General features: G+C 37.9%; 1 protein-coding gene and 1 non-coding gene across 4 annotated transcripts in view; one reads left to right on the top strand and one right to left on the bottom strand.

The window, feature by feature from the left end:
- Positions 1-16,666: 16,666 nt before the first annotated feature.
- pxb (putative Hedgehog signaling attenuator pxb) overlaps positions 16,667-23,631 on the bottom strand; it is a 245,056-nt gene continuing 238,091 nt past the window's right edge. For 2 of the 3 annotated variants that reach the window (XM_072305082.1, XM_019044526.2), the window contains 4 exons: positions 21,687-21,799; positions 21,012-21,153; positions 19,279-19,471; positions 16,667-17,795 (listed from right to left, as the gene is read on the bottom strand). In XM_072305082.1, the coding sequence (XP_072161183.1) occupies positions 17,329-17,795; positions 19,279-19,471; positions 21,012-21,153; positions 21,687-21,799 (915 nt within the window). In that variant the 3' untranslated portion in view covers positions 16,667-17,328. The remainder of the gene's footprint in view (positions 17,796-19,278; positions 19,472-21,011; positions 21,154-21,686; positions 21,800-23,631) is intronic. The other variant, XM_019044529.2, reaches the window with a different exon arrangement.
- On the top strand, positions 18,444-18,515 carry TRNAC-GCA (transfer RNA cysteine (anticodon GCA)). The gene has a single exon. It is a non-coding gene; the product is annotated as a tRNA-Cys (tRNA).

Here is a 23,631-nt window from a genome sequence, read left to right as displayed (position 1 = left end):
TTCCACCGCCCCTCGAAGTACTTGCAACATTCGATGAAGTTCTTGCAACGGCCCCAAAAACAGCACTACTACTCCCGAATCTCAACTGCTGCTGGGCGGGTGGAGCCCAGGAGAGAGGACTTGGAGATCGAGACCTACTCCGGCGGTCGGGGGACCCTGCACCGACATCGCAGGAAAGCGAAAGGCAAACGATTAAGAGGATAAGTAACTTCACTGCGTTTCGAGGTAACATAATGTCACCTCAGACGCGCACCCATGAATGTCGACGTGCCGGGGAACGCAAGTGACTTGATGTCACGACGGGGTTATTTTTTAAGTTTTTTCCCCCCATAAATTCTCTTTCGGACCTCGATAGCTCGAAGTTAAAAAGTAACGAGAAAAATTCGAGGTTTCCAGCTCTTACGTCTGAAATGGAAAAACTCGCGTTGTTCTGTCGTGCAGAGGGAAAACACCGACATATGATCCCTCAGACCTTGCCAAATATCCTCTGATAAATCTCGAATTTTCAGAAAAATGTGTTAACCCAAGGTGACGTCACAATAATACAATTTTTTGGACGAAATTTAAATGTCTATAGCTTGTCAGAGAGCTGAGAGTATGACACAAAATTCTTTTCACCGACTTTATTTCAATGGAACCCGTTTAAAGAAACGGCACGATTATACTTACTTTTGAGACGACCCTCGTGTTTTTCTCCAATTTTCCTGAGAATTTGTTTCGTATCTGAAGTCATGTAAATTTCAAGGAAATAAACCGATAATTTTCTTGACACGGAGAAAAAAACTTCGTGCATGGGACCCGAAGTTAAGGTCATATGGAACTCTTAAGTTTTCGGATTGAGCATCTGAACATTTTAGATCTAGCCGTCAAGGTTCGGATCACACATCTGAAACTTCAGTTCTTACATCTGAAGTACTTCAGATGTGAGAACCGAAGTTTTTCGGATATGTGAAAACCGAAGTACTTCAGATGTAAGAATTGAAGTTTCAGATGTGTGATCCGAACCTCGACAGCTAGATCTAAAGTGTTCAGTTCTCAATCCGAAAACTTCAGAGATCCATATGACCTAAACTTCGGGTCCCACGCACGAAGTTTTTTTCTCCGTGTCAAGAAAATTATCGGTTTATTTCCTTGAAATTTACATGACTTCAGATCAAATTACGAAAAAAATTCTCAGGAAAATTGGAGGAAAACACGAGGGTCGTCTCAAAAGTAAGTATAATCGTGCCATATCTTTTAACCGGCTCCATTGAAATAAAGTCGGTGAAAATAATTTTGTGTCATACTCTCAGCTCTCTGACAAGCTATAGACATTTAAACGTCCAAAAAATTGTATTATTGTGACGTCACCTTGAGTTAACACATTTTCCTGAAAATTCGAGATTTATCAGAGGATATTTGGCAAGATCTGAGGGATCATACGGCGTTCTTCCATAGCACAGCAGTATTGGGGTTGATGTTGAGGGCCGTTTAAGTATTGCGCATAAAGCATTTCAGTTAACTTTTTGACCCTTTCCTCACCTCCCTCTTATAAGACAGCCTTTAGGGTATCGCTCATTCCCCTCTTTTGAATCATGTCAGTCTAGTTTGCCTCTTCCCCTAATTTTTCAGAAAATAACGGAGATATCCTGAAAAAGAACTGGAAACATTATTTTAAGACGCGAGAGTACCTACATGCAAAATACCCTCCCCCCTCCTTCCAGTGGCTTACTTGAACGGCCTCTCAAAGCAAAATTGAAAATAAAAATTAAGAGAAAAATATTCAACCCAACGTCCATCCTTGGGACGCTGAACCGTAATTTATTTTAAAGAAAAATTTACATTGCATCATGAACATGATACTTCTTAATTAAATAATTTTAATTGTTTTAAAAACAAAACTTAAGAAATGAATTATTTTCTCAGTAAAATGAGGAGTCATATAATGATGAGGGTGACACCAACTGACACCGGATTTAAAAACGTTGGTGCATCAATTCTCACTGCGGCTTCGAGTTACTGAGGTCATTTCTTCGGAATAACGAAGTTTCTTTCGAATTACTGCAGTAACCTGTCGGAAATTCCGAGCTGCTGAGGTGGAAATGAGAGAGAAGTCGAACTCTCGAGATATAATTCTTCGAGTTACCGAGGTTTTCGAGCTATCCAGGACAGTAACACAAGAGAAAGATCGGCGTGAGTTCATTAACACGAAAGTGCAAAATGAACTAAAAAATAGGAGGGAAAAAAGGAGAGAAAAAAAATGTAAATGGTAGCATGGACGTAGAAACACAAGGCACAGGGAAAAATGTCCTTGAATGAACACGTTGCGGCGAAAGTCCTAGCATACGGTCGACTATTTGGACTGCATTTTGCAATTTGGAGCTATAAATTCTGGCTCATCTGAAAAAACACATAATGTGCATAGGGAAAACTAATTGCACATACGTTGTTTTTAAACCTTGCTCGAATTTATAGTTCCTAATTGCAAAATATAGTTCATTTCATGCTTTGCATGGGCTCAGAGATTTGAAAAAAATACCATTGTGCAATAGTGTGGGACTGCTAGCTTATGTTCGATAGGGATGCATACAAAATTACTGGATCAGAAAAGCTTTTTTTTATTATTTTGTAGACGTGACACTCCTTTGCTTAGTGCGATTCCCGTATGAATATAGTTCAGTAATTCTCAGTCATGTCTGCAGAGATGCCACATTAAAAAATCCCGCTTGCTTTAGGCCGCTCAATACCCCATTTTAATTTTTATATTAATATCCTTCCTTGTATGGAGCTCCTTGTGCAAAATCATCTCAATTCCCACCCTACACGCGACAAAATGTATTTCTTTTCAAAATGCACCACCAGAGATATGGATTCTTTTCAAAAAGGTCCAATGCAGATAATTCTGGTTAACTTACTGCTTAGCTATCAAATCAATAAGTTTGTGGCTTCCCGAAATTAAACTTTTAACTGAAGCATGTAGGATCGAAAGGGCACAAAGTTCAACTTTCAGAATTCGGAAAAAAGGTTGCGTTTTTCCAGCTTAAGCTCAAATTACAGCTTGGAACCAGTGTGATTACATCTTAAACTTTCCGAAGCCAAAGTTAACATCATTTTTGGGGTGTTGTTGAAGGAAAACAAGGTTTTTACTATTTTTATCTCCATTTATTTTTACCGTTATAAATCTCATATTTAAATCTATGCTGTGTTGATCCTAACGCCTTGATGTGTAGTGAGAATTTAATTTGGAAGACATAGTCAAAATGACACATGGCAAATTATAACTTTCTCAATAAAATTCTTAAATTAAACTTATTATTACTCAGTTCTAGAGTATTGTTTGAAAATTTTCAACATATTAGACGACGAAACCCTCCGTCTGATGCCCCTTAATTTCTTTTTTTGATCACTTCTTTGTATACGACTTAAAACTCTTTGTATATGACTCCTGATATCTAAATTTTGTTTTAAAAAAAGGGTTGAGCATTTTGGATCATAATAATTGTATTTATATTTTAATTAAAAATTGAACACTAAAAAGTGGCCCGAAATTGTATGTAACAAGGTGGAGAAATGGTGCTGGGTCCACACCATTTCGCGGGGAAACAAAGCCAAAAAATACCAAAAATTAAAATTAGAGTTAAAAATAAATTTTTAGAACTCTAATGCGCACCAGTACGAAACTGAGGGGGGAGAGTGTTCAGCTCGGGCAGTTTGCAATGGAATATTAAGTTGGGGTCACGCCAAGAGATCTTTACCGGTTTGGGCCTTATTAGACCTCATCAGAAGATCACACTCAGCCGTCTTGGATTTTGCGGCATGTTAAGTTGGGTTCACTGCTGAGCGTGATCTTCTGATGAGGTCTAATAAGGCCCAAACTGGTAAAGATCTCTTGGCGTGACCCCAACTTAATATTCCATTCCAAACTGCCTGAGCTGAACACTCTCCCCCCTCAGTTTCGCACTGGTGCGCATTAGAGTTCTAAAAATTTATTTTTGACTCTAATTTTAATTTTTGGTATTTCTTGGCTTTGTTTCCCCGCGAAATGGTGTGGACCCAGCACCATTTCTCCACCTTTATATTTTAATTGTTTCGAATATTCTCAGTTGTTTTGAAACTTTTACTACACCCTATGCGAAATGCTGATGTAGTTGCACGAATGAGGGTTCAACGCACTCTTTGTTTGACGCAGGAAAAGAGGAAAGTGAAAGAAAATGGTTTCGAGTAAAAAGCTACAGTGATTGCAAACGTAATTATGCACACTCTGAAAGCAAGTCTACCCAGGTTTAGGAATGACAAGCTTTTACATTTTTCTTTTTTAAAGTATGGTATCGCGTGATGTTTTTTTTAGATTCGTCAAAAGGTACAAGGCACATCCTTTCGCTTTTTTCTACTATGCTCACAGAGGGCAGACTTGATTTTGCAAAATGAAATTATTCTCAGATTTTAGAATCAGATAAAGAGACCATCTCTATGACATTATTCCCTTTTTATTATTTTCAGACTCATCAAATCGATATCCCCTGGACCGGAAATGTTACGGAATTTTGACTGCCGTTGAAAACCGCTTGCATCTGTGACTGTATGAGTTCATAAAAGAGAAGAAATAAGAAAAGAAACACAAAAACATGAGACAAAAAAATAAATTTTATCCGTCACATTTCGGAGAGGACTTTTTTGTAGATTCCGCATAATCAGCATGACATTTCATGGCCTAAAAATTTCAGTAATGATAATTTTTTGCATGTTTGCACAGATCTACGCACGGTAATAAGTTTAGACAATTTCGAACTATATTCGACTAATTTTTTTATTGATTTTTTGCCCGTATACTTGAGTAAACTCGTGATGATAATATTTGCCTTTTATCGTGAAATAACCCTTTTAATTTTTCAGCATGAGTTCCCAATAGTATGGCACAGTGATTCCTGAAAGTACAAAAGGGTATACAAACTGGCAATACATCGGAATGGCAAATTTGGCTGGCTATGCTATCAAATAAGGGAAAAACAATGATTAACATTGAGCTAAAAACCAATAAGCAAATGCAATATAGGTAATTAAGAAATATGATGCTACAATGTTGTCACAAGCAAGCAATTGAAACAAAATGAAAAGATGGCAGATAGGAACTTACAAAAAAGAGAAGAAGAAGAAGAAGAAGAAGAAAAAGCATAACTTTTTTAAGTTGTTCGATTCTTCCTTCATCTTCCTTAATATGTTCCGTTTGTTTTTTATTGTGACACGTATGAGGCTGATTCATGACTTGGATCGAAACGTCCTGGGTTTCTTTTTTGTAAGTTTCTATCTGTCTTCGATCTTTTCTTTTTATTTCAATTGCTTGCATGTACCATCATTGTTGCAACATGTAATTCAATGCGGTCATGGGTTTGTAGCTCGATGTTCATCATCGTTCTTCCCAAATTGGTAATCTTGTAACTGAGAATTTTATCGGAAAAAACTTAAAAATCTAGGATGGAATTACAGCGGAAATGGGGTCGCAAATCCCCTCCGATTCCCCAAAAAAGACGCTTTTCGGGAGGGGATCATGCACCTCCCATCCACTCACGATCCACAAATCGATCTTCATGCTTTCAAGCTCGTGCTATCTTTCTCAGCCGAAACGGACTCAGCCTCCTTACCGCCGGGGAACTTGAGGGACAATTTATCAAGGAAAGGTTTCACCATCCCGTAAAACTGTGATCCCGGTTTTCCGGGCGATCCTCCAGAAGGTCCAGAAGACCCAGGAGATCCTCCAGATGCCGAAGACCCAGGAGATCCTCCAGAAGACGAGGACCCAGGAGATCCTCCAGAAGACCCATAGGACTCTCCAGAAGACCCAGGAGATCCTCCAGAAGACGTAGAAGATCCTCCAGATGACGTAGAAGATCCTTCAGATGGCCCTTGCTGTCCCTGTCCCCGGCTTTGCGGCGGAACCCCACTAGCATACAAAAAGCAAGCGCCACCCTTCTGGAACGTGACGCAGTTCTGGGGATCCCGACACGCCTCTCCAGTCTGGAATCGGCTCGCTACGTCGGCGATCATATCCCCCAACCCTTCCGCCTGTCTGTCCGACAGGTGGGACGGGCACTTCTCCTTCGCGAACTTGGCCAAGGCCTTGGCGGTCCTCGAGAACTTGATGTCGCCGGCGCGTTTGTCCTCGCCGATCTTCCGGATGCAGGTCGGCGGGAATTGGGTGACCACCTCGCACGGGCAGTGGTAGGCGAGGAGGGTCCCGGTCACGACCCCGCAGGTCAAGGGGTCGCCGTGGTAGCCGGAGGCGGTGACGTTGGCGGGACACCCGCAGCTTTGGCTCTGGTCGTCGTAGATGTCTGTTCCGCGCTCGAGTCTGTATTGATCTTCATCGAGGGCGTAAGATGTTGCCAAGTCCTCTGTTGAGATTTTTTCGAAGGATGGTGCGAGGCATGCGGCCAGGAGTAAAAGGAGGTGGAGTAGCATGGTTTACCTCTTCGGTGTCACTGCAAAATTAAGTTACGAATTTTTTTAGCAGGATAGTTGGACCAGACCGGAACCACACTGAAAAAAAATTCTCGGCGTTTTTACCCAGGTCCTTTGGTACCTTTACCATCTCAATTTTTTTACCAATTATTGGTAATTTTACCAAGACAGACTGGTAAGCTTACCTAAAAACCGGTATTTTTACTGTTTTTTCAGGTAAGAATAGGGTCATTCCACGTCAACTGTGCCAGGCTCGGAACCCGACCCCCTCCGATTTGGCTGAAAATTGGTATAAGGGGTCTTTACATCATTATAAGAAACTAATTTGAAGGGTTTTCCCATCCGACGCCCCGTTCGCGAGATATCGACCCCCAAAGATGGGGTGAATTTTAGCGATATTCAAAAAAGCCCGTTTTAGCGATTCTCATTTTCTCGACTTCCCTCTCTTTGACTCTCCATAGCGAGACTCTGTATCAATCCATCATACTTTGAAAGAGTGTTTCTAGACCAATTTTTCATGTAGATTCTGAATATGCCATCAAAATTGAGCTAAAAATTATTTAAATGGCCGTAATTTAGAGTTTTTTTAAAATTTACGATTTTTTCGCCATTCAATGTTCAAACTGAATTATCTAAAAAACAGTCTCTCCGATTTTCGATTTTTTTTTTATACTTCAAGCTTAGGATATATACTTTTGGTTAATATACTTTTTTCAATTGCCATCGGACGGTTAAGGGCCTAAAAAAATTCAAATAGGCCAAAAAAGGTCAAAAATTGGTAAAAAAAGACGATTTTTTACATTTTAATCCAAATATTTCGATAATGAACACTTCAATTAACGATGTTTTCCCCCAGTTTACCCTCTAAAATGTATAAAATCAGACTATCGACGCTTTCCATACATTTACCGATCGATTAACGGCCTGATGGAAACCGGAAACCGACCGAAAATCCTCGAAATTGACGCAAAAAGACGATTTTTCACACCGTAACCGATGCTTTCCATAGATTGTGACTGCAATTTCCAATTTTCTCTCTCTATTTCAACCTTAAGGTATATACTTTCGAGTAATAAACACTTACTAACGTGCATCGATGGGGCACGGATTTAAACGGAAATGAAAACCGGCCGGAAATGCTCAAAAATAACGGAAAAAGGCGATTTATTGCATAGTCAGGGAAGCATGTGTTCGAAAATTACGTCCCGTTTGCACGTTTGTGATGCAAGTTTACTCCTTCATTTTGGTCCCTAGAATGAGAAAATCTTTGGTGGACTATCCGCTTTTGATGCCAAGGCCCCAAAAACAAGATGGCGGCCAAAATGGAGGCTGAAATTGAAATGTTGGTGAAATGGCACAAAACGTCAAGAGAGATGTCGATCCTCATGTTTTTTGAATCGTAGATTCCAAAAAAATTGTCATACAGACCCCTCGACCCACGGAAATGACCAAAATCCAATATGGCGGCCGATTTTGGCTCTTTAATGGCTAAAACGTCAAATGAGGAGGAAAAGAGGAGGAAACACTCCAGATTGAATCATGTTTTCGAGGTCAGCGCGGATCTTCCAAAAACAATGAGGAGAAGAAAAAAAAGTCATCTCATGCCAAATGGTACATGATTTAGGACCATGCTAAAAAGGGCCGAACTCGGCAGATCATGCTGATTAGAGTGTTCAGAAACACTCTATAAACGGGGCACGGACCTCTCGAACCCAGGAAATGCACAAAATCCAAGATGGCGCGATTTTGCTCCGGTTTGTAAAACGTCATTGCGGAGAAAGTTCAGCAAGTGTGTTTTGAGCCACTGAATCTGAAAATTGCGTTTATAATTCCCGACCACCCCTCAGTCTTCCAGAAAACTGACCAGGTAATGACAATTTTCCGGGCGGAATCGACTTTTCCAGAAAATCGGCCTGTTGCAAAGTTTTGCTGGATCAAAATAAGATTTGGTAGTATTATGTAGAAATGTCTCAAAAATCACGATGAGCGGATCGGCAAAGTCTAAAATGTACTCCTTACTTCACAATTTGCATAAGAGCTCAATTTTGATGGCATATTCAGAATCTACATGAAAAATTGGTCTAGAAACACTCTTTCAAAGTATGATGGATTGATACAGAGTCTCGCTATGGAGAGTCAAAGAGAGGGAAGTCGAGAAAATGAGAATCGCTAAAACGGGCTTTTTTGAATATCGCTAAAATTCACCCCATCTTTGGGGGTCGATATCTCGCGAACGGGGCGTCGGATGGGAAAACCCTTCAAATTAGTTTCTTATAATGATGTAAAGACCCCTTATACCAATTTTCAGCCAAATCGGAGGGGGTCGGGTTCCGAGCCTGGCACAGTTGACGTGGAATGGCCCAATACCACTTTTATTGGTAATCAATTCCCGGTAACTTTGCCATTTTTTCTCGGTAATTCTACCACAGTCGATAAAAAATATTGGCGTTTTTACCGGGGTTCAGTAAAATTACCGAGAAAGTTCAATGATTTTACCGAGATTTCTCGGTAAAATTACCAATTCCATAAATGGTAATTTTACCAAGAAAAAACTGGGATCAAATAGAACCCTGAATTCTTGGTAATTTTACTCTTTTCTTAGTAAATACACCGAGATTTTTTTTCAGTGCAGCAGCTTGGCAACACCGGATTTCCTCAATTTAAACCTTTGCTAAATAATCGATTCTCGTCGGAGCAACTAGCCTCTCGAAGAATCGATGCGTCTCCAAAGGTTTAAATGGAGAAAAGAAAATGTTGCCAATTTGCTATATCCGCAAATGAGTTGGACTTTATTTTGCAGTTGAGAACTACAATTTCTGGCTCATCCGTTAAAACTTTTTTGTACATAGGGAAACTAATACGGTATGTTAACTTAACTAATACGATGTTTCTAAACTGAGTCAGAAATTGTAGTACAAATTGCAAAATGTAGCCCAGTTGCAGCTTCTGGAAGAAGGGCGTAAGCCCCAAAGCTTTTGAGAAAACACGAAAAAACTTGATTTCTTCGATATTTCTTCATAGTTAATTATCATAGAAAAATTAACCTGTGTTCAACGTGCATACCTTCACCGACTTTTTTTCACCCAAGTTTCATCCTTTCGCTTACTTATGATCCTTGATTAGGGAATTTACTGGTTTTAATCAAAATAAATTTATCCAACGTAAAATAATTTTAATTATCTCTCGATTCTTTTCAAATTTATCAATATCGTAGGTTAAACAATCATATAGTTAAAATTTAAATTGTAATAAAATTTTAGGGTTTTCATATCTGTTTGAACTTAGAATTGTTAAGTTTATTTAGCTTCAAACTTTAAATTTTATATATTTAACGATAATAGTGAATAATATATTATTTTCAGTACTTAACTTATAAAAATTTGAAATTTATAACGAAAAAAATTTGACCGCAGTTTCAGAAGAATCGCTCGGTAGTAAGGTGCGTATACCCTCAAAGAAAAGTGATCCGTTAAAAACTCAATTTCTGAAGATTTTGCGGTCACGCTCACTTTCAAGGAACCCGTTCAATTGCAATGGTTAAAAGTCTCCGATGGTGTTTCATTTCCTTTGAGGAAGACTTGTCAATACGTTTCCTTACAATTTTAATTGATTTTTATAGAATGAGTGAGGAGAACGCATAGAGAGTTTCAATAGAGACTGGTTAGCTAGATTTCCTATAATGCCGTGCTAAGGAAAAACGCCGTATGAACCTTCAGGCGTTGCCAAATTTCCTTTGATAAAACGTGAATTTCCTGGTAAATTTATGAATATTTTCCTCCCAATTTTTTAGATTATTTAGTTCGCAATTTTACCTATAGATTCTGAAAATTTAAAGGAAAAATATTCATATATCTTCTAAAAAAATAAAACATTTTAAAGAGAGAAATTAGGCAACTCTCGAATGGTCATACGGCGTTCTTCCTAAGCACGGCAGTATACGGACGAGGATAAAACATAGCAGAAATTTGCAACGTCCCATTCTGAACTACGCATGTTTTGACTTTAACCATCAATATGAGGGAGCGCCACATTTCAGTCAAATCTTAGGGGAAAGTTAAACTTTCAACAGATCTTCAAAATGTCCAAGGATGGATTAAATTTGAATCATAAGAAGCTATAAGGCGATGACGCGAGACAGCCACTCAAGAATATGGGTTGTTTTAGAAATTAGGTTGACAAATGGTCCTCTGCCCGCAAGGGGAGCGAGAAAGTAAAAATATGCGAAGGCATCCTTTCAGCCAAATCTTGGTTCAATTTTAGTTAAAGTTAATTTTGGATTAGGTTAAGGTTGTTTGGATGAGACAAATTTGGTTTGGATAAAGGTAAAGTTTAGGAGATTAACTAGCATGATCTAAAATTGATCACAGTTAAACAAAGGATGGACTCAACTGCGTTTTAACGTTGCCAAATTTCCAAAGCGATTTTCCAGATTTTTTATCCAGAAATTCGATATTATCATCCGTTTTTTACAGGCTCTCCCAAATTGGACGTATTTCTGCCAAACGGAACTATGTGCACTATGGCGTGAGCCCTGCTATGCATATATTCTTATGGGTCGCAGGGCTCATCTCTTAATGCACGTATAGGTCCGTTTAGCAGAAATACGTCCGATTGAAATAAGCTTGCCGGATCTATAATACATTTTTTTTCTATTTCGATTTGTTTCGCTTTTACATCGGATGAAAGATCTCAAAACCATCATCAATGTTTTTTGTGAGACCCTTCAGAGAAGTTTGATCGTTTCAGTGCCAAATTTTTTATACAGTTTCAAAACATAGTGTGCTATCAAGACAGTTACAAAAAAATAGCTATGAGTTGGAACATGTAAAAAAAAAACCCTCTTTGATATGCTTATTTCTTCGCGCTAAGTACAGATTATGTACCGCCCCCCCCCCCCCCCAAAAAAAAAAAAAAAACTTTCAGCTGGTACACATACAATTACGCACATAATCATACTTTTTTCATTTTTTTTCTCGTTTTCCGTTCTTGGAGGTTTTTTACACTTACAATGTAAAGAGAACTTTTAACATGAGTGGTAAACTATTTTCCATTTTTGCAATCAAATAATGTCAAATTGCATCAATTTTTCGTAGTTTCTCTAAGTCACTCATCCAGTATGGTTTAGAAATTATAGCAACTTCGAAGGAAAGACGCTCGGTTATAATTTTATCCTCTCTCTGAAAAATGCCAAAAGTCATCAAGCAATCCTAACATATTATTAAATTTTGAAATAAAATATAAGAAGCAAATGCAGATTAGGAGAAGACAAGATATCAACTAATCGCGGGAAATTAGTTTCAAAACAAACCATTTAATGCGTGTGTACTCAATGATAAAGCAGTAAGATACTTACATCCTCAAAATCTGTTCGATGTTAGGTTAAGACTCACGAAAATCAATTCCGATCACTCTGAAAAATACTTTAAAGCCCTCATGTGCGCATACAATGTACAGAAACTATATTTAGAAGGAGGAAGCAGTCACGCTTTGCGCTTTTAAATCAGTGACACCGAACACAGGTGTCAAATTCGTCGTGGCGTTGATAAAAAGCAACAACCGTGTGGAGACTTGAACGCAGCGATAAGAAAAACAACGGTCAAGAATTATCCACACATTGAAAGTTTAATTGATACACCACTTCCATTTTTGGGGAATGCACCGTTTGGACAAATGCTTACGGAGGAGTCCATCTTCATTGGAAAATTCAAGAAAAAATCCATTACTACGTCATTGCCTCATAAAGAAAAAATAGACTACGCTCACGCTCAGTATAATTAGTCCGAACCTTCTTTCTGCCGTGAGAGCTCCCTGACCTTAGTGCACGTCACGATCGGCCTTAGGGGCTTGATTCTGCAGGGCTTACTTCAAAGTCTTGACACGTTTATACTGCTGTGCTAAGGAAGAACGTCGTACGAACATTCGAGTGCTGCCAAATTTCCTTCGATAAAATGTGTATTTTTTAGGAAAATTATGAATATTTTTCCTTTAAATTTTCAGAATCTTTAGGTAAAATTGCGAACTACATTATCTAAAAAATTGGAGCAAAATATTCATTAATGTACCAGAAAATTCGCGTTTTATCAGAGGAAATTCGGCGACGCCTGAAGGTTCATACGGCGTTTTTCCTTAGCACGGCAGTATAGGAAACGTGCCGAAGGCGGTTTTTCCAGATATTTTTTTCGGGTTCCTTATGTGATTCAATTTTTAAGATTGCCAAAAAAGAATAATCACCCTTGCAATAGTTACTTTCAATTGCTCTCATATAACTACTTAATCCTTCACTGAAAAATAATTTTCTTGAGATACTATTATGACTTTACACATCTTTTTTTGTCAACAACATTTGTTTTTGTTTTTTTTTTTTTTAAGTTAAATCCATGCGGATTCACCTCAAAATCAGTATTTTAGAGTTATATACGCGTCGTATCGGTATCGTTAAGTGTAAGTAAAAAAACAAAAAACGATCGCAAAACAATGTTCCTTTCACTGAAAACAACCAAATTTTGTCGATAAGAAACAACGCTTTAAGTCAAAATAATAATGTCAAGTCACACTGGACTAAAAAATAAACCCATTGGATCCTAGAAGTCCAGACGCCTTGAAAACATTGACTACGAAAAAATACTCTTTGATTCAATCGGATTTTTGCTTTTAATTCATAACGAAATCCCGCTTAAATTAAGAGGCTTGGTTCTTGATTTAAGCTAGATTCTGATTGAATCAAGAGTATGTTTTCTTGTCAATGTTTTCAAGAGTCTGGACTCTAGATCCAATGTGTTTCTTTTCTAGTGCAAGAAAAAACTTTTACCGTGTTATCATCGCATTCTCGAAGGAGAATATTTGATGCGATGATTATAATTAAGAGCCTAATATATTATGAGTTATTGGAAATCAGAAAAATAGCGATTGAGTGCAATTTATTAAATGGTTATTCGACGGTGAAACTCAAACCACGTATGTCGTTTCACGTGTTTTAAAATCTCCGCTTCCATTTTAATTTTTTTTCAAGGAAGGACAAATCAATACAATATTATTCCTTGAAGTTTACACAGAATTTTCTTCATACTGAGAGGAAAAATCATGCGAATTTTAAAGAATTGACGTTGAGTAGTTTTACACTTCCTAAGTGTAGTGATCATAAAAAAAGATAGGAAGTCTGCAACGTCCCAAAACGTAAAACGGAGTTTGGAAGTTTCATCACCGTTGTATTGTCTTTACTCGTGGGCTAAAGAGTGTCTTTTTTCCACAAGCAGTTGAAAGGCTGGCTTTTTCCGCATTTAAATCAATCATATTTTAAGGACCATCATTCGATGCACAGGTATTGGGCGCCCTTCCTCACAGGGCAGCCATTGAGCTATATTTGAAAAAGTAGGTAGCTGTAAGTTTCATTTATCTCGGTAATTATTCCAAAAAACAATACTAATTCAAATTATAAATCAATTTTTTAAAAAAAACTCATTACTCTTACTATAAACTTTTGTTGGTCAACAAAACTGATATGACTAACAAAAATTTAGAGTGAACGGAGTGTTTTTTTTTTTTTTTTTTTTTTTTTTTTTTTGATAGATTCATTATTTACACACACTTTCACTGTGTTTTTTTTTTTTTTCAAACTTTCTATCAATACTGATTCGGTTTTAGTTTTAAATTTACGCTTAAAAAGGCCCTCTTAAGTTTTAGCTCAACACATCATTATTATAAAACAAAGACGATTTTTTTTCAACTATTTGAACAAATTAATAGTTAGGAGGTGACATACTGCAGAACCAAGAATGTATGAAACGATTGACATAAGAAATCATGAATTAACTCAGTGATGATTTGTTTCGCAACTATTAAAATAAGCTGAAATGTGTCGAGTGTGATGTGAAATGTTAGTTATTTTTGCTAAAATATTGGGCCTTAACGACCTTTTTTCTTATAATCTTCGAAATTGTTCGGATACTTCCTAGACCGAACCCTCTTTCAAACTTTTTATTTTTTCTGTTTTCCCCGTTTGTTTCTCTTAATTGAAGGACATGATAAGAGAGACAAAAAATTAAGGCGCAAAGACAGGCTAAAATTTTATTTCTCATAAAAATTAGTTGAAAAATAACAATTGAAAAGTTCAATAGTAATAAATAAAAACAAAACCATTGTGCTTAAAAAAATAAACAAAGACGTTTACAAATTGAAAATAATAACTACACACTTAACAAGGTAGGTAAGTAAATAGAATTTTGCGTGTTCTGAGGAGAAAGTTACCATTTCAATTCAATTTTCGTATTTTTTTTTTATAAAAATTACAAAAAGAGTGAAAGTAGAAGTGAACTTACCTAACAAGAAAAAATACAAATTAACATTGTTTGGACTAGCACGATATCTTTGAAAGAACCTACAACTATAAATAAATGTACAGAGATCATTCACAATCAAATGGATTATCTGTTTAATAAAAACCGGTTAAATAAAATTCTTCATAAAGCCATTTGTTTTTATTTTACATGAAGAATATAAATATTATTTAAGCTGACCAGAGTAATATCGGCCAAGAGGCAACTGGTGCCTGCTACTCAAGGCAAGAAGTTCTGTGTATGAAATTGGCTCGGAGATACAAGGAGCTGAGAATTTTAACACTATTGAAAACTTATATAGGTTGAAACATGATTCGTTGGAACAAATGGCACAAAATATATTTAAATTTAAAAAGGTAAAATTAGTATACCGGTTTTGTAAAACTTTGCGTCTACTGAAGATCCGTTTAAAAGGGTATTGATAGTAAGAAAAAAGAAACGGGGTTCTAAAATTTGAAATAATTGTGGGCTTCCACCCTAAAATTGACTTGCGCCTTGACGTGACACGTCGTGGCGCTAACATAAATGGTTAAAGAATGGCTAAATAATTGCAAATCAATGCAAAACATTGTGATGAGTCTATTGCAAATTGAATTAAAGAATTTACATGAAACTAATAAAACTTTCGCTAATCACCTCATTGGCTTGCTTCATACGTATCTTAAGTTACGAGCTCAACTTTTCCTGCCTGTAATAAACTAAATAAGCATATTGAGCAATGTTTAAAGCAAATCTTCTCACAATTTAAAAGGAAAATATTTATTCTAAACTGAGTATCTGCATGAAATTACAGGCTGCTCTATGATGTTTGCACATTTTTCAAAAGGATTATTATTTGATATTCCGTATTCTAGGAGGAAATGAGGCATTGAAAGTCCAAGAGGATCTCCGGGCGGTAACACGTATGTCTTTTTGGATTTTGAAAACAACGTAGCCACGAAGGGATCCCTTAAACCTGTTACAAAATCTGTTGGGTAAATAAATTCTAATCTTCAAACGCACCGAATGGTTTTTAGGACAGATAATTTTTGATCATGGTGAATGTATCTAATTGGAAAGTCTATCTACAAAACTACATGAGGTTAATTTTGGAGACTACTTCTTTACAGGGAAATTTACAGGAATATACAAGAATTTAAAACTTTACAACGATATAAATACAATAAATATTGATTTGCACTGCAACATTTTTTCTCTTAACAAGTACCTGATCAGTTCAATAATTTACACACTGATGAGAAAAACTGTGATTATGAACTGTTTAGGTCCCATGAATTATCAAATAATGATGTCTATAACCAACAAAAGTGGTACTTTTACCATTAGAAGGTAAATGTACCACTTGATGTAATAATACAACTATTATTGGTTAAAACTATCATTGAATAAAGTTTAGTTCATATAGAACACCACAAAAGCGTCTTTTATCCGCACAATTTTCTCACAAGGCATACAATAGAGGAATTTTGTTGATGTATTGAACCAAACGAAGAAATCAGGGATGAAAAAATTATTACTTTTTTTTTCGATTTGTATAGCTATATTGCCTACCAAGCAAAGGGTAGGCAAATTATGGTAACAATTTTCTGACACACAAAAGAAAAAACTCTCATGATACTTCAGAAAAGTTTACATCCGGGTTCTACATGTTAACTTGGATTCGTCCAGACTTACTATCTTCCTCACATAAACGCAAACAAGAGACAAGATAACAAATATATATTTAGCAGAGAAAAAGGAAAATTCCAGCGATTTAACTCACTTCAGAACTTCAACTCAGTGTGAATCGCTCACGTTTGAGAGCTGACTTGATATGTTTGACAGAGAAAAATATGGACCGAAATTGTAAGAGTGCTCTTGTGTTTTAAATTAGTGTTTTATTATTTTTCTTTTTTCATGAAACTTGTAGGACTATGACGTTATTTTGACAAGTTTTATTTTTTTAACAAACGAAGCGCAAGCACATATCAGCGAACAGAACCCGAAAACTGTAAAAATTGCAGTTACAAACAATACTGCCGTGCTAGGGAAAAACGCCGTATGAACCTTCAAGCGTTGCCAACTTTCCTTTGATAATACACAAATTTCCTGTTAAACATATGAGGACTTGTACGTCACAATGGCAGATGTTGAAAAATTACCTTTTCGAAACACATTCAAAAAATTGTTTAGGCATCGAGAAAATTTTGACAAAATACTTGAGATGTGATCTTCGAGCTCTGTAAATTATGCCAGAGCCAAACATATTACATTTTTGTGTGAACAAAACAGTATTTAAACGTGTATCGAAAAGGTAATTTTTCACATCCGCCATTGTGACATATAAGGCCTCATATGAATATTTTTATGGCAATTTTTCAGATAATTTTGCCGCAATTTCACCGAAAAATCCTGAAAACTTCAAGGGAAAACATTCTCAAGTTTTATCAGAAATGAACATTTTATCAAAGGAAATTTGGCAACTCTCAAATGTTCATACGGCCTTTTCCCTAAGCACGGCAGAATAGTACTAAAAAGAATCACAATGCAGGCCACTAGAGATCACAAGCCGGAACAAATACTATACTTTGATGACGACCGTGATCATTTTCTTATCATAGTCTACATCCTTATTATTCTCTACGTCGTACCTGCCGTTCCCTATAATATTGTCTGCTATATTCTTATTACTACGACTGACGGTTTCCACGGGTTTGCTCCTCCGTTTGTGCCGACTCCCAAGGGGCAGCGACATGTTCGGGTTGTGGTAGTGGTTCCTATGCCGGTGCCCGTGGTGGCTGTGGTCGATGTAGTAGTTTTTGTCTGGTAAGGTGACGTCCGTCGAGTGGATATTGCAACAAGGGCTGTTCCTGCAGGACTCCCGCAACGAGCCGGTCCGCGAGGAGTCGTGCCTCTGGTTTCGCCGAAGTGTGTTTGACACAGGGAGCTGCTCGCCTAAGCTCAGCTCGTCCTCGGCGAATTCGTCTTCGCTGTGGGTAGCTTGAGGCGCCTCCTCGCTGTCCGTGCAGCTGTCGCCGTGACCGGATCCTGAAATGAAAAAAAAAAACAATATGGAATTTAGTACAAAGGCAACCTTAGGATATATGTTGGACTTTTTTTTAGCCGACGAGCGTTAAAAATTCAGCATAAAGCAGAAAATCTCGATACAGGGAAAAAAGCTCATATGAGCACAATTTTCCTTCAAAAAGATATCAGCATACAGTCTTACGAAATTTTTTTTATTTTTTAGGTGAAACTTGTATTTTTAGGTGATACATATATGCGAATGAAACCTCATTATCTGCACTTGGGAATGGTCTGCATGTGACGTCCGCCATTTATTGGATCCTAAAGCTAAGAGGGCTGAGCCAATCACAAGTGGAGTCTTCAGTGGTCATACTCTATCAGTAGAGGTACGCTATAAGCCGAGTCGTTCCCCTAAAGGTTCAGTTACACGATCAAATTGAGCTATCAAACTGAAGCTCTGATTGGTGGAAAAAGACCTGAGGTGAGGATACAAACCAATGAGAGGCCCAATTTGATGGCTCAATTTGATCGTGTAACTGAACCAAAACACTGCGGAACCGAAACGTCAACAACTGCTCATCAACGGATGTAAACAACTGCGCTCGTGCGATAACAGTACATCGCATCCAACCAGCTGATATTTCCAAACATTTCGGAGTCATATCACTAGGGGGTATAGCTCAGTGGTAGAGCATTCGACTGCAGATCGAGAGGTCCCCGGTTCAAACCCGGGTGCCCCCTAAATTTTACCCCAGAAGTTAATAATAAGACGGAGGCACCCCGAAACCACATAGCGAAACACCGTAATGCCAGGCTTTCGAAGCGATTACATTTTAAGCTGAATTCACTCAAAAAAGAGAAAACCCTCTCGGTGAAATTTTATTTCAGAAAATTCTACCATCTCTATTTTTCCCCCTTTGTTGATGCTGAAACTCTTTAGCGATACATCGATTCTGAGTGATGGACTCTCTCTTTCGGGACCGAGTGTATCCGTCCGCCTGGAAGGTTTAGTTACCTTTTTAAAGATTTAGGATACCTGAATATTTATGATCTAACACTACACTGGAAAAAAAAACACATTGGATCTAGAGTCCAGACTCTTAAAAACAACGGCAAGAAAAAATACTCTTGATTCAATCCAAGAACCAAGCCTCTTAATTTGAGCGGATTTCCTTTTGATTTAAGCTTAAATCTGATTTAATCAAGATTATTTTTTCTTGTCAATGTTTTCAAGAGTCTGGACTCTAGATCCAATGTGTTTTTTTTTCCAGTGTATGATTTTCAGTAAACAGACCCTCAAAAGATTTTCTCGTCCTAATGGAATGACCATGCAGAAGAACCTGGCCAATTTTTAATTCCTTCTTGATACTAAAATGTGTATTTAAAAACCTCGAGTTCTGCAAACTACAGCCCTTCCCAACCAAAATCTGCTGAGTTTCAACATGTCTTACGTCTACCTCTCTACAAAAAAATAATTAAGAGAAAGCTATAAAAAGATACGAACTTTGATAATTACCATTCGAAAGCTCCTCATAGACGGGGTTGAAGAGGTCTTGCGAATAGAATGACTCAGGCACTGGCTCCGGGACAGGCATGCTACTCCTTGGTGGATGGTACAGATACAAAGGAGAATGGTGGGAGATAATAGGGTAACCTGTTGTCGCACTGTACATTAAATGATTCTTCACGTCCAGCATCTGGGAAAAAAAGAAATAGTGCATTAGTTTAGTGAACAATGAGTATAGCAAAAAGTAATAAATTACACTGAAAAAAAAAAAAAAAATATAGTGGACTTTACCAAACTCGGACACAGTGAAACCAGTATATGGTAATAAATACTGGACTGTAAGGTAGTATTTACTATACTATGATAAGTATCAACAGAATTCTGGTGAATACTACCATAATTCTGGTTATTTTCACTAAATGGTATAAGTGTGTAAAAAATCAAGTAGACTTATGTTACCATACTTTTTTTTCAGTGTAACACAAATGAATTTTGGATCATCGATGTCAAACTAATGGAAATCGTGGCAATATTTCTTCCAGTTTGTTCGACTACTTTTGAACTCGAGGAAAACCAAAACGCCTTCATTTTTCATGTATGCAAAATTGACAACTAAGGAGTAGAAACAGTTGTATTCAAGCAAGAGTGCAAGCGTTTGTTCGTATTCGAATCATTGGCGGATCCAGCAAATTGGCAACGTTGCTTTCCTCCATTTAAACCTATGGAAATGTATCGATTCTTAGAGAAGGCAAGTGCACCGACAAGAATAGATTATTTAACATAGCTTTAAATGGAGAAAATCCGGTGTTGCCAAATTGCTGGATCCGCCTCTGATTCGAATCGGCGTTGATGAGGATATTGAGACTAAGCATTTTAAAACGTATCTTTATATCGGATTTTCTCCACAAGGAACACGGCGGTAATTTAAAGGAACAATAAATTGCAAGGTCAGTCAACGTAATAAAAAAAATTAAGGGGAGGAAAGCATCACAAGTAAAATATTGCAAGCTCGAACTTAATTGGACGTATTTCTACCAAACAGACCTATGTGGAGGTGAGAAATATGGGGTGTGCTCTAGGAAGCTGCATAAGAAGCAATGTAAAAGTGGGCGTGATTCCTTTTGAAGAATTGGAAAAGCGGGATATTGCATTCTATCAAACAGACCTATGTGCAACTGAATGCGGAATTCATGAGCCGCGGGCATGGCAAGAGAGCGTTGTGGACAGGGCTCATGAGTTAAAGCGCCCCGACGACGATCCGCCGTTGGCCCCCGCGCTTTTTCATTACCGCTGACGTCACTCGGCGCTTTATCATTCTCATTCACTCTTTACGGCCAGAGAACTAACGAGCACACCCCATATTTCTCACCTCCACATAGGTCTGTTTGGTAGAAATACGTCCAATTTTAAGTCTCTAGACGATAGTTTCCCTTTCAGGCCAAAAATCCTCTCATAGTTTTGATATTATAATAAAGCAATCTCTCTTCCGCTACTAAAATATCAAATATTCTGTTCACAAAGAATGAATCCTTAAAGATTTCAGAAAGTGAACCCTAACAGATCTTGTATATTTCTGGAGGAAACACTTGTGTGGACTCTTTCTAGTGAGTGCCGTTTCAGTATTTTGTGTCGCTCTTTGTTTGTTTTGTTTTCGTATTTTTTTTAGTGCGCTGCAAATCTTAGGAGGCTGATTTAAGCATAAATAAAAATGAAGGGCCAGTTAAGCTTACCTCTAATGTAGGAGGCTGGGGTAAAGTTCTAGCTCTAATGTTACTTAAGTCTTCGTAGATAACACCAGCTCCGTGAGTGACGTCACACCTGTTTTGGGGAGACGATTTGCACGGTAAGAACTTCTGCATTCTCTTTTTATGCCTGAAAAAAATCAAAAGAACACAAAGTGTTACTGGGTGTCATAAGACGTTGACACTGTTTACAGTGATCAAAATTGAAATCCAGCGAATTCTTGAATTTCTGAGTTTCAAGAACTCATTGGCTGTATAAAAGGAATATTTACAATCATAGATAGCTTCAATAGAAGTCTATTTGTGCAAAGTTGGTATAATGAAAAAATCCTTTAAAAACATAACGGAAAATTATGGGCATATGTTCAAACTTATTTGGATTTCCTTTTTAAAACGTACAGTGAACGATTCATAACAATGTGTATAAAGGTACTCCTCTCTTTGATAATATGTAAAATAAAGATAAGGGAAACTGAGAGTTATGTTTTCAATAGGAGGAGTTTAAAATTTAGTTTTGAGAAAACGTTTCAAAAATTTGTTTCATTAATAAGTTCAAATCGTAGCATTGAAATTAAGTAACCTTTTAATGCAAAGGAGTCTCAAAAGAACAAGATCGTTAAAATTGTAAAACAAACAAAAAAAATACCATGAATTAGTACTTACTTCCAGCCTAAGGCTAATATGATTAAAAGAGTTCCTAATAAGATACCGGCGCAGACTAGAATTATAGCGACAGAGGGGAAACCAGGGCTTGAATGATATTCGCTATCTATCACCTGCAACACACGGGAAAAGAACAAAAGATTAATTTGGGTTGGAAAGAAACAAGAGGTCCAAAAACAAAATTACAGAAATTGAAAGAAAATTCCGAACACGTTAAAATACGTGGTCAACACGACGACGATTGTGTCTGATAACAAAATGCGAAAGTTTCTGCAACGAAAAACGCCTTCAAAAAGTCGTCCCGCAAAAGGAGAGGCTTGTGTATAGTGTGGTGCGGCTCACGTATTGGAAGGCGTTTTATACTCGTGTCATCTACGCTTTGAGAAGAGTGGGCTTTACATTTTGTGTGTTCGTATCCGCAATTATATGGCACGCAGAACTCTGATTTTAAGTTGATTGTGAGTTGTCGCTCAATCTTGATGAGTTAATATATGTATGGTAAATATGAAGCGTTAAAAAATGACCAACCAACCAATAAACATTAGTAGTAATAGTAAATAAAAAGTAGGTTTTTGCTCTCCATCTTCGCATGGAGAGTATGGACATCTCGAAATATGTAGCTCTTAGGGCCGAAAAGGGTAGGTAACCTTTGAAAACGAAAAATGTCACTGTCAATCTTTAGACTCCAATATCAAACGAAAATGGACGAGAGAATTCATACGTAAGCATTCTTCCGCAAAAATGAGTAAGTTTGGGGAAAAACTAAGCCAAATACATGCTTTACCAGCGACAGTTCCCAAAAATGGAGATGTTGCATATGTGAGGAATTTGCGATTTGACAATTGAATCTCTTTTAAAAGTTCGCTAGAAACACGATGGTGCCACTGGTTTTCTCTGAAATCAACTCCCAAGCTCGAAAAAAGCTCTCCAGTTGAGGCCAAAATGGAGGGTATATTCCACCCTACCCTGAGAGTCCACCTCTACATCAAGACAAACTCTCCGTGGAAAGATAAGGAGCAAATACATTGACAGAGCTGCCACTTTATTTGGGGACTCCAAAACTGAAAACACGAAACTCTTCATGCAAAGATAGGGTTGTCGACAACCCTATCTTTGCATGAAGAGTTTGTTTTGATGTAGAGGTGGACTCTCAGAATAGCGTGGGATATTCCCTCCATTTTGCCTCAACTTTGAGAGCTTTTTCTGAACTTTGGAGTTCGTTTCAGAGAAAACCAATGGCGAGATCAAACTCAAGAAAAAGGACTCAAATCCCCCACTAATGAAAAATCTCATCGGGGTTGAGGGCTCAATCGGACGAACGAAGCGGCAACACCGCGGGTCCGGATTTCGGCTCTGACGGACGGGAGGACACACGGATGTACAGTTATCAAATCACGCGCGGGCTCAACAATAGCCCGGCGTCGGCGGCGTCCGGGACGCCCGTTCTTTGACGCTCACACGACGCCGGCCGCGACGGACGGGCGAACAAATCGAATTATGCCCGCGACGCCTCGTACCCTCCCCCGCCCCCGATCCAATCCTTTCGCCGGTTTCCTCGAGAAAAAATCTTATTCTTCCCACCCCGACACGCAAATCAAGGTATTTATGTAAAGAACCCTCGAAACCCTTCTTGGATGTATGGAGTCCCGGCCAGACGCATGTCGACGTTGCCGATTTTCGCGCGAGAGAAGAGATTTTTGAGCGGGATGCCGGATCAAACGCTGTGATAACAAAAAATTGGTATGCAGACAGAAGTCTACAGCAAAAATGGCCACAAGCAGGAAGTCTCAATTTTTTGGTCTACATTTACAATGTCTAGAGCTAAAAAGTCCACTACGAAAATGTCTACAAATAATAATGTCTTCTAAAAAAAAGTCCATACTCAGAAAGTTCACTTCTGAATGGAATAGGTAGAGTGAACTCGCATCAGTAACTTCTTTAGTTG

This window comes from Bemisia tabaci, chromosome 10, assembly GCF_918797505.1.
Source record: "Bemisia tabaci chromosome 10, PGI_BMITA_v3".
NCBI classification, from domain to species: Eukaryota; Metazoa; Arthropoda; class Insecta; order Hemiptera; family Aleyrodidae; genus Bemisia; species Bemisia tabaci.
The sequence above is the reverse complement of the archived record's forward strand: the minus strand, read 5'-3'. Positions and strand labels throughout refer to the sequence as shown.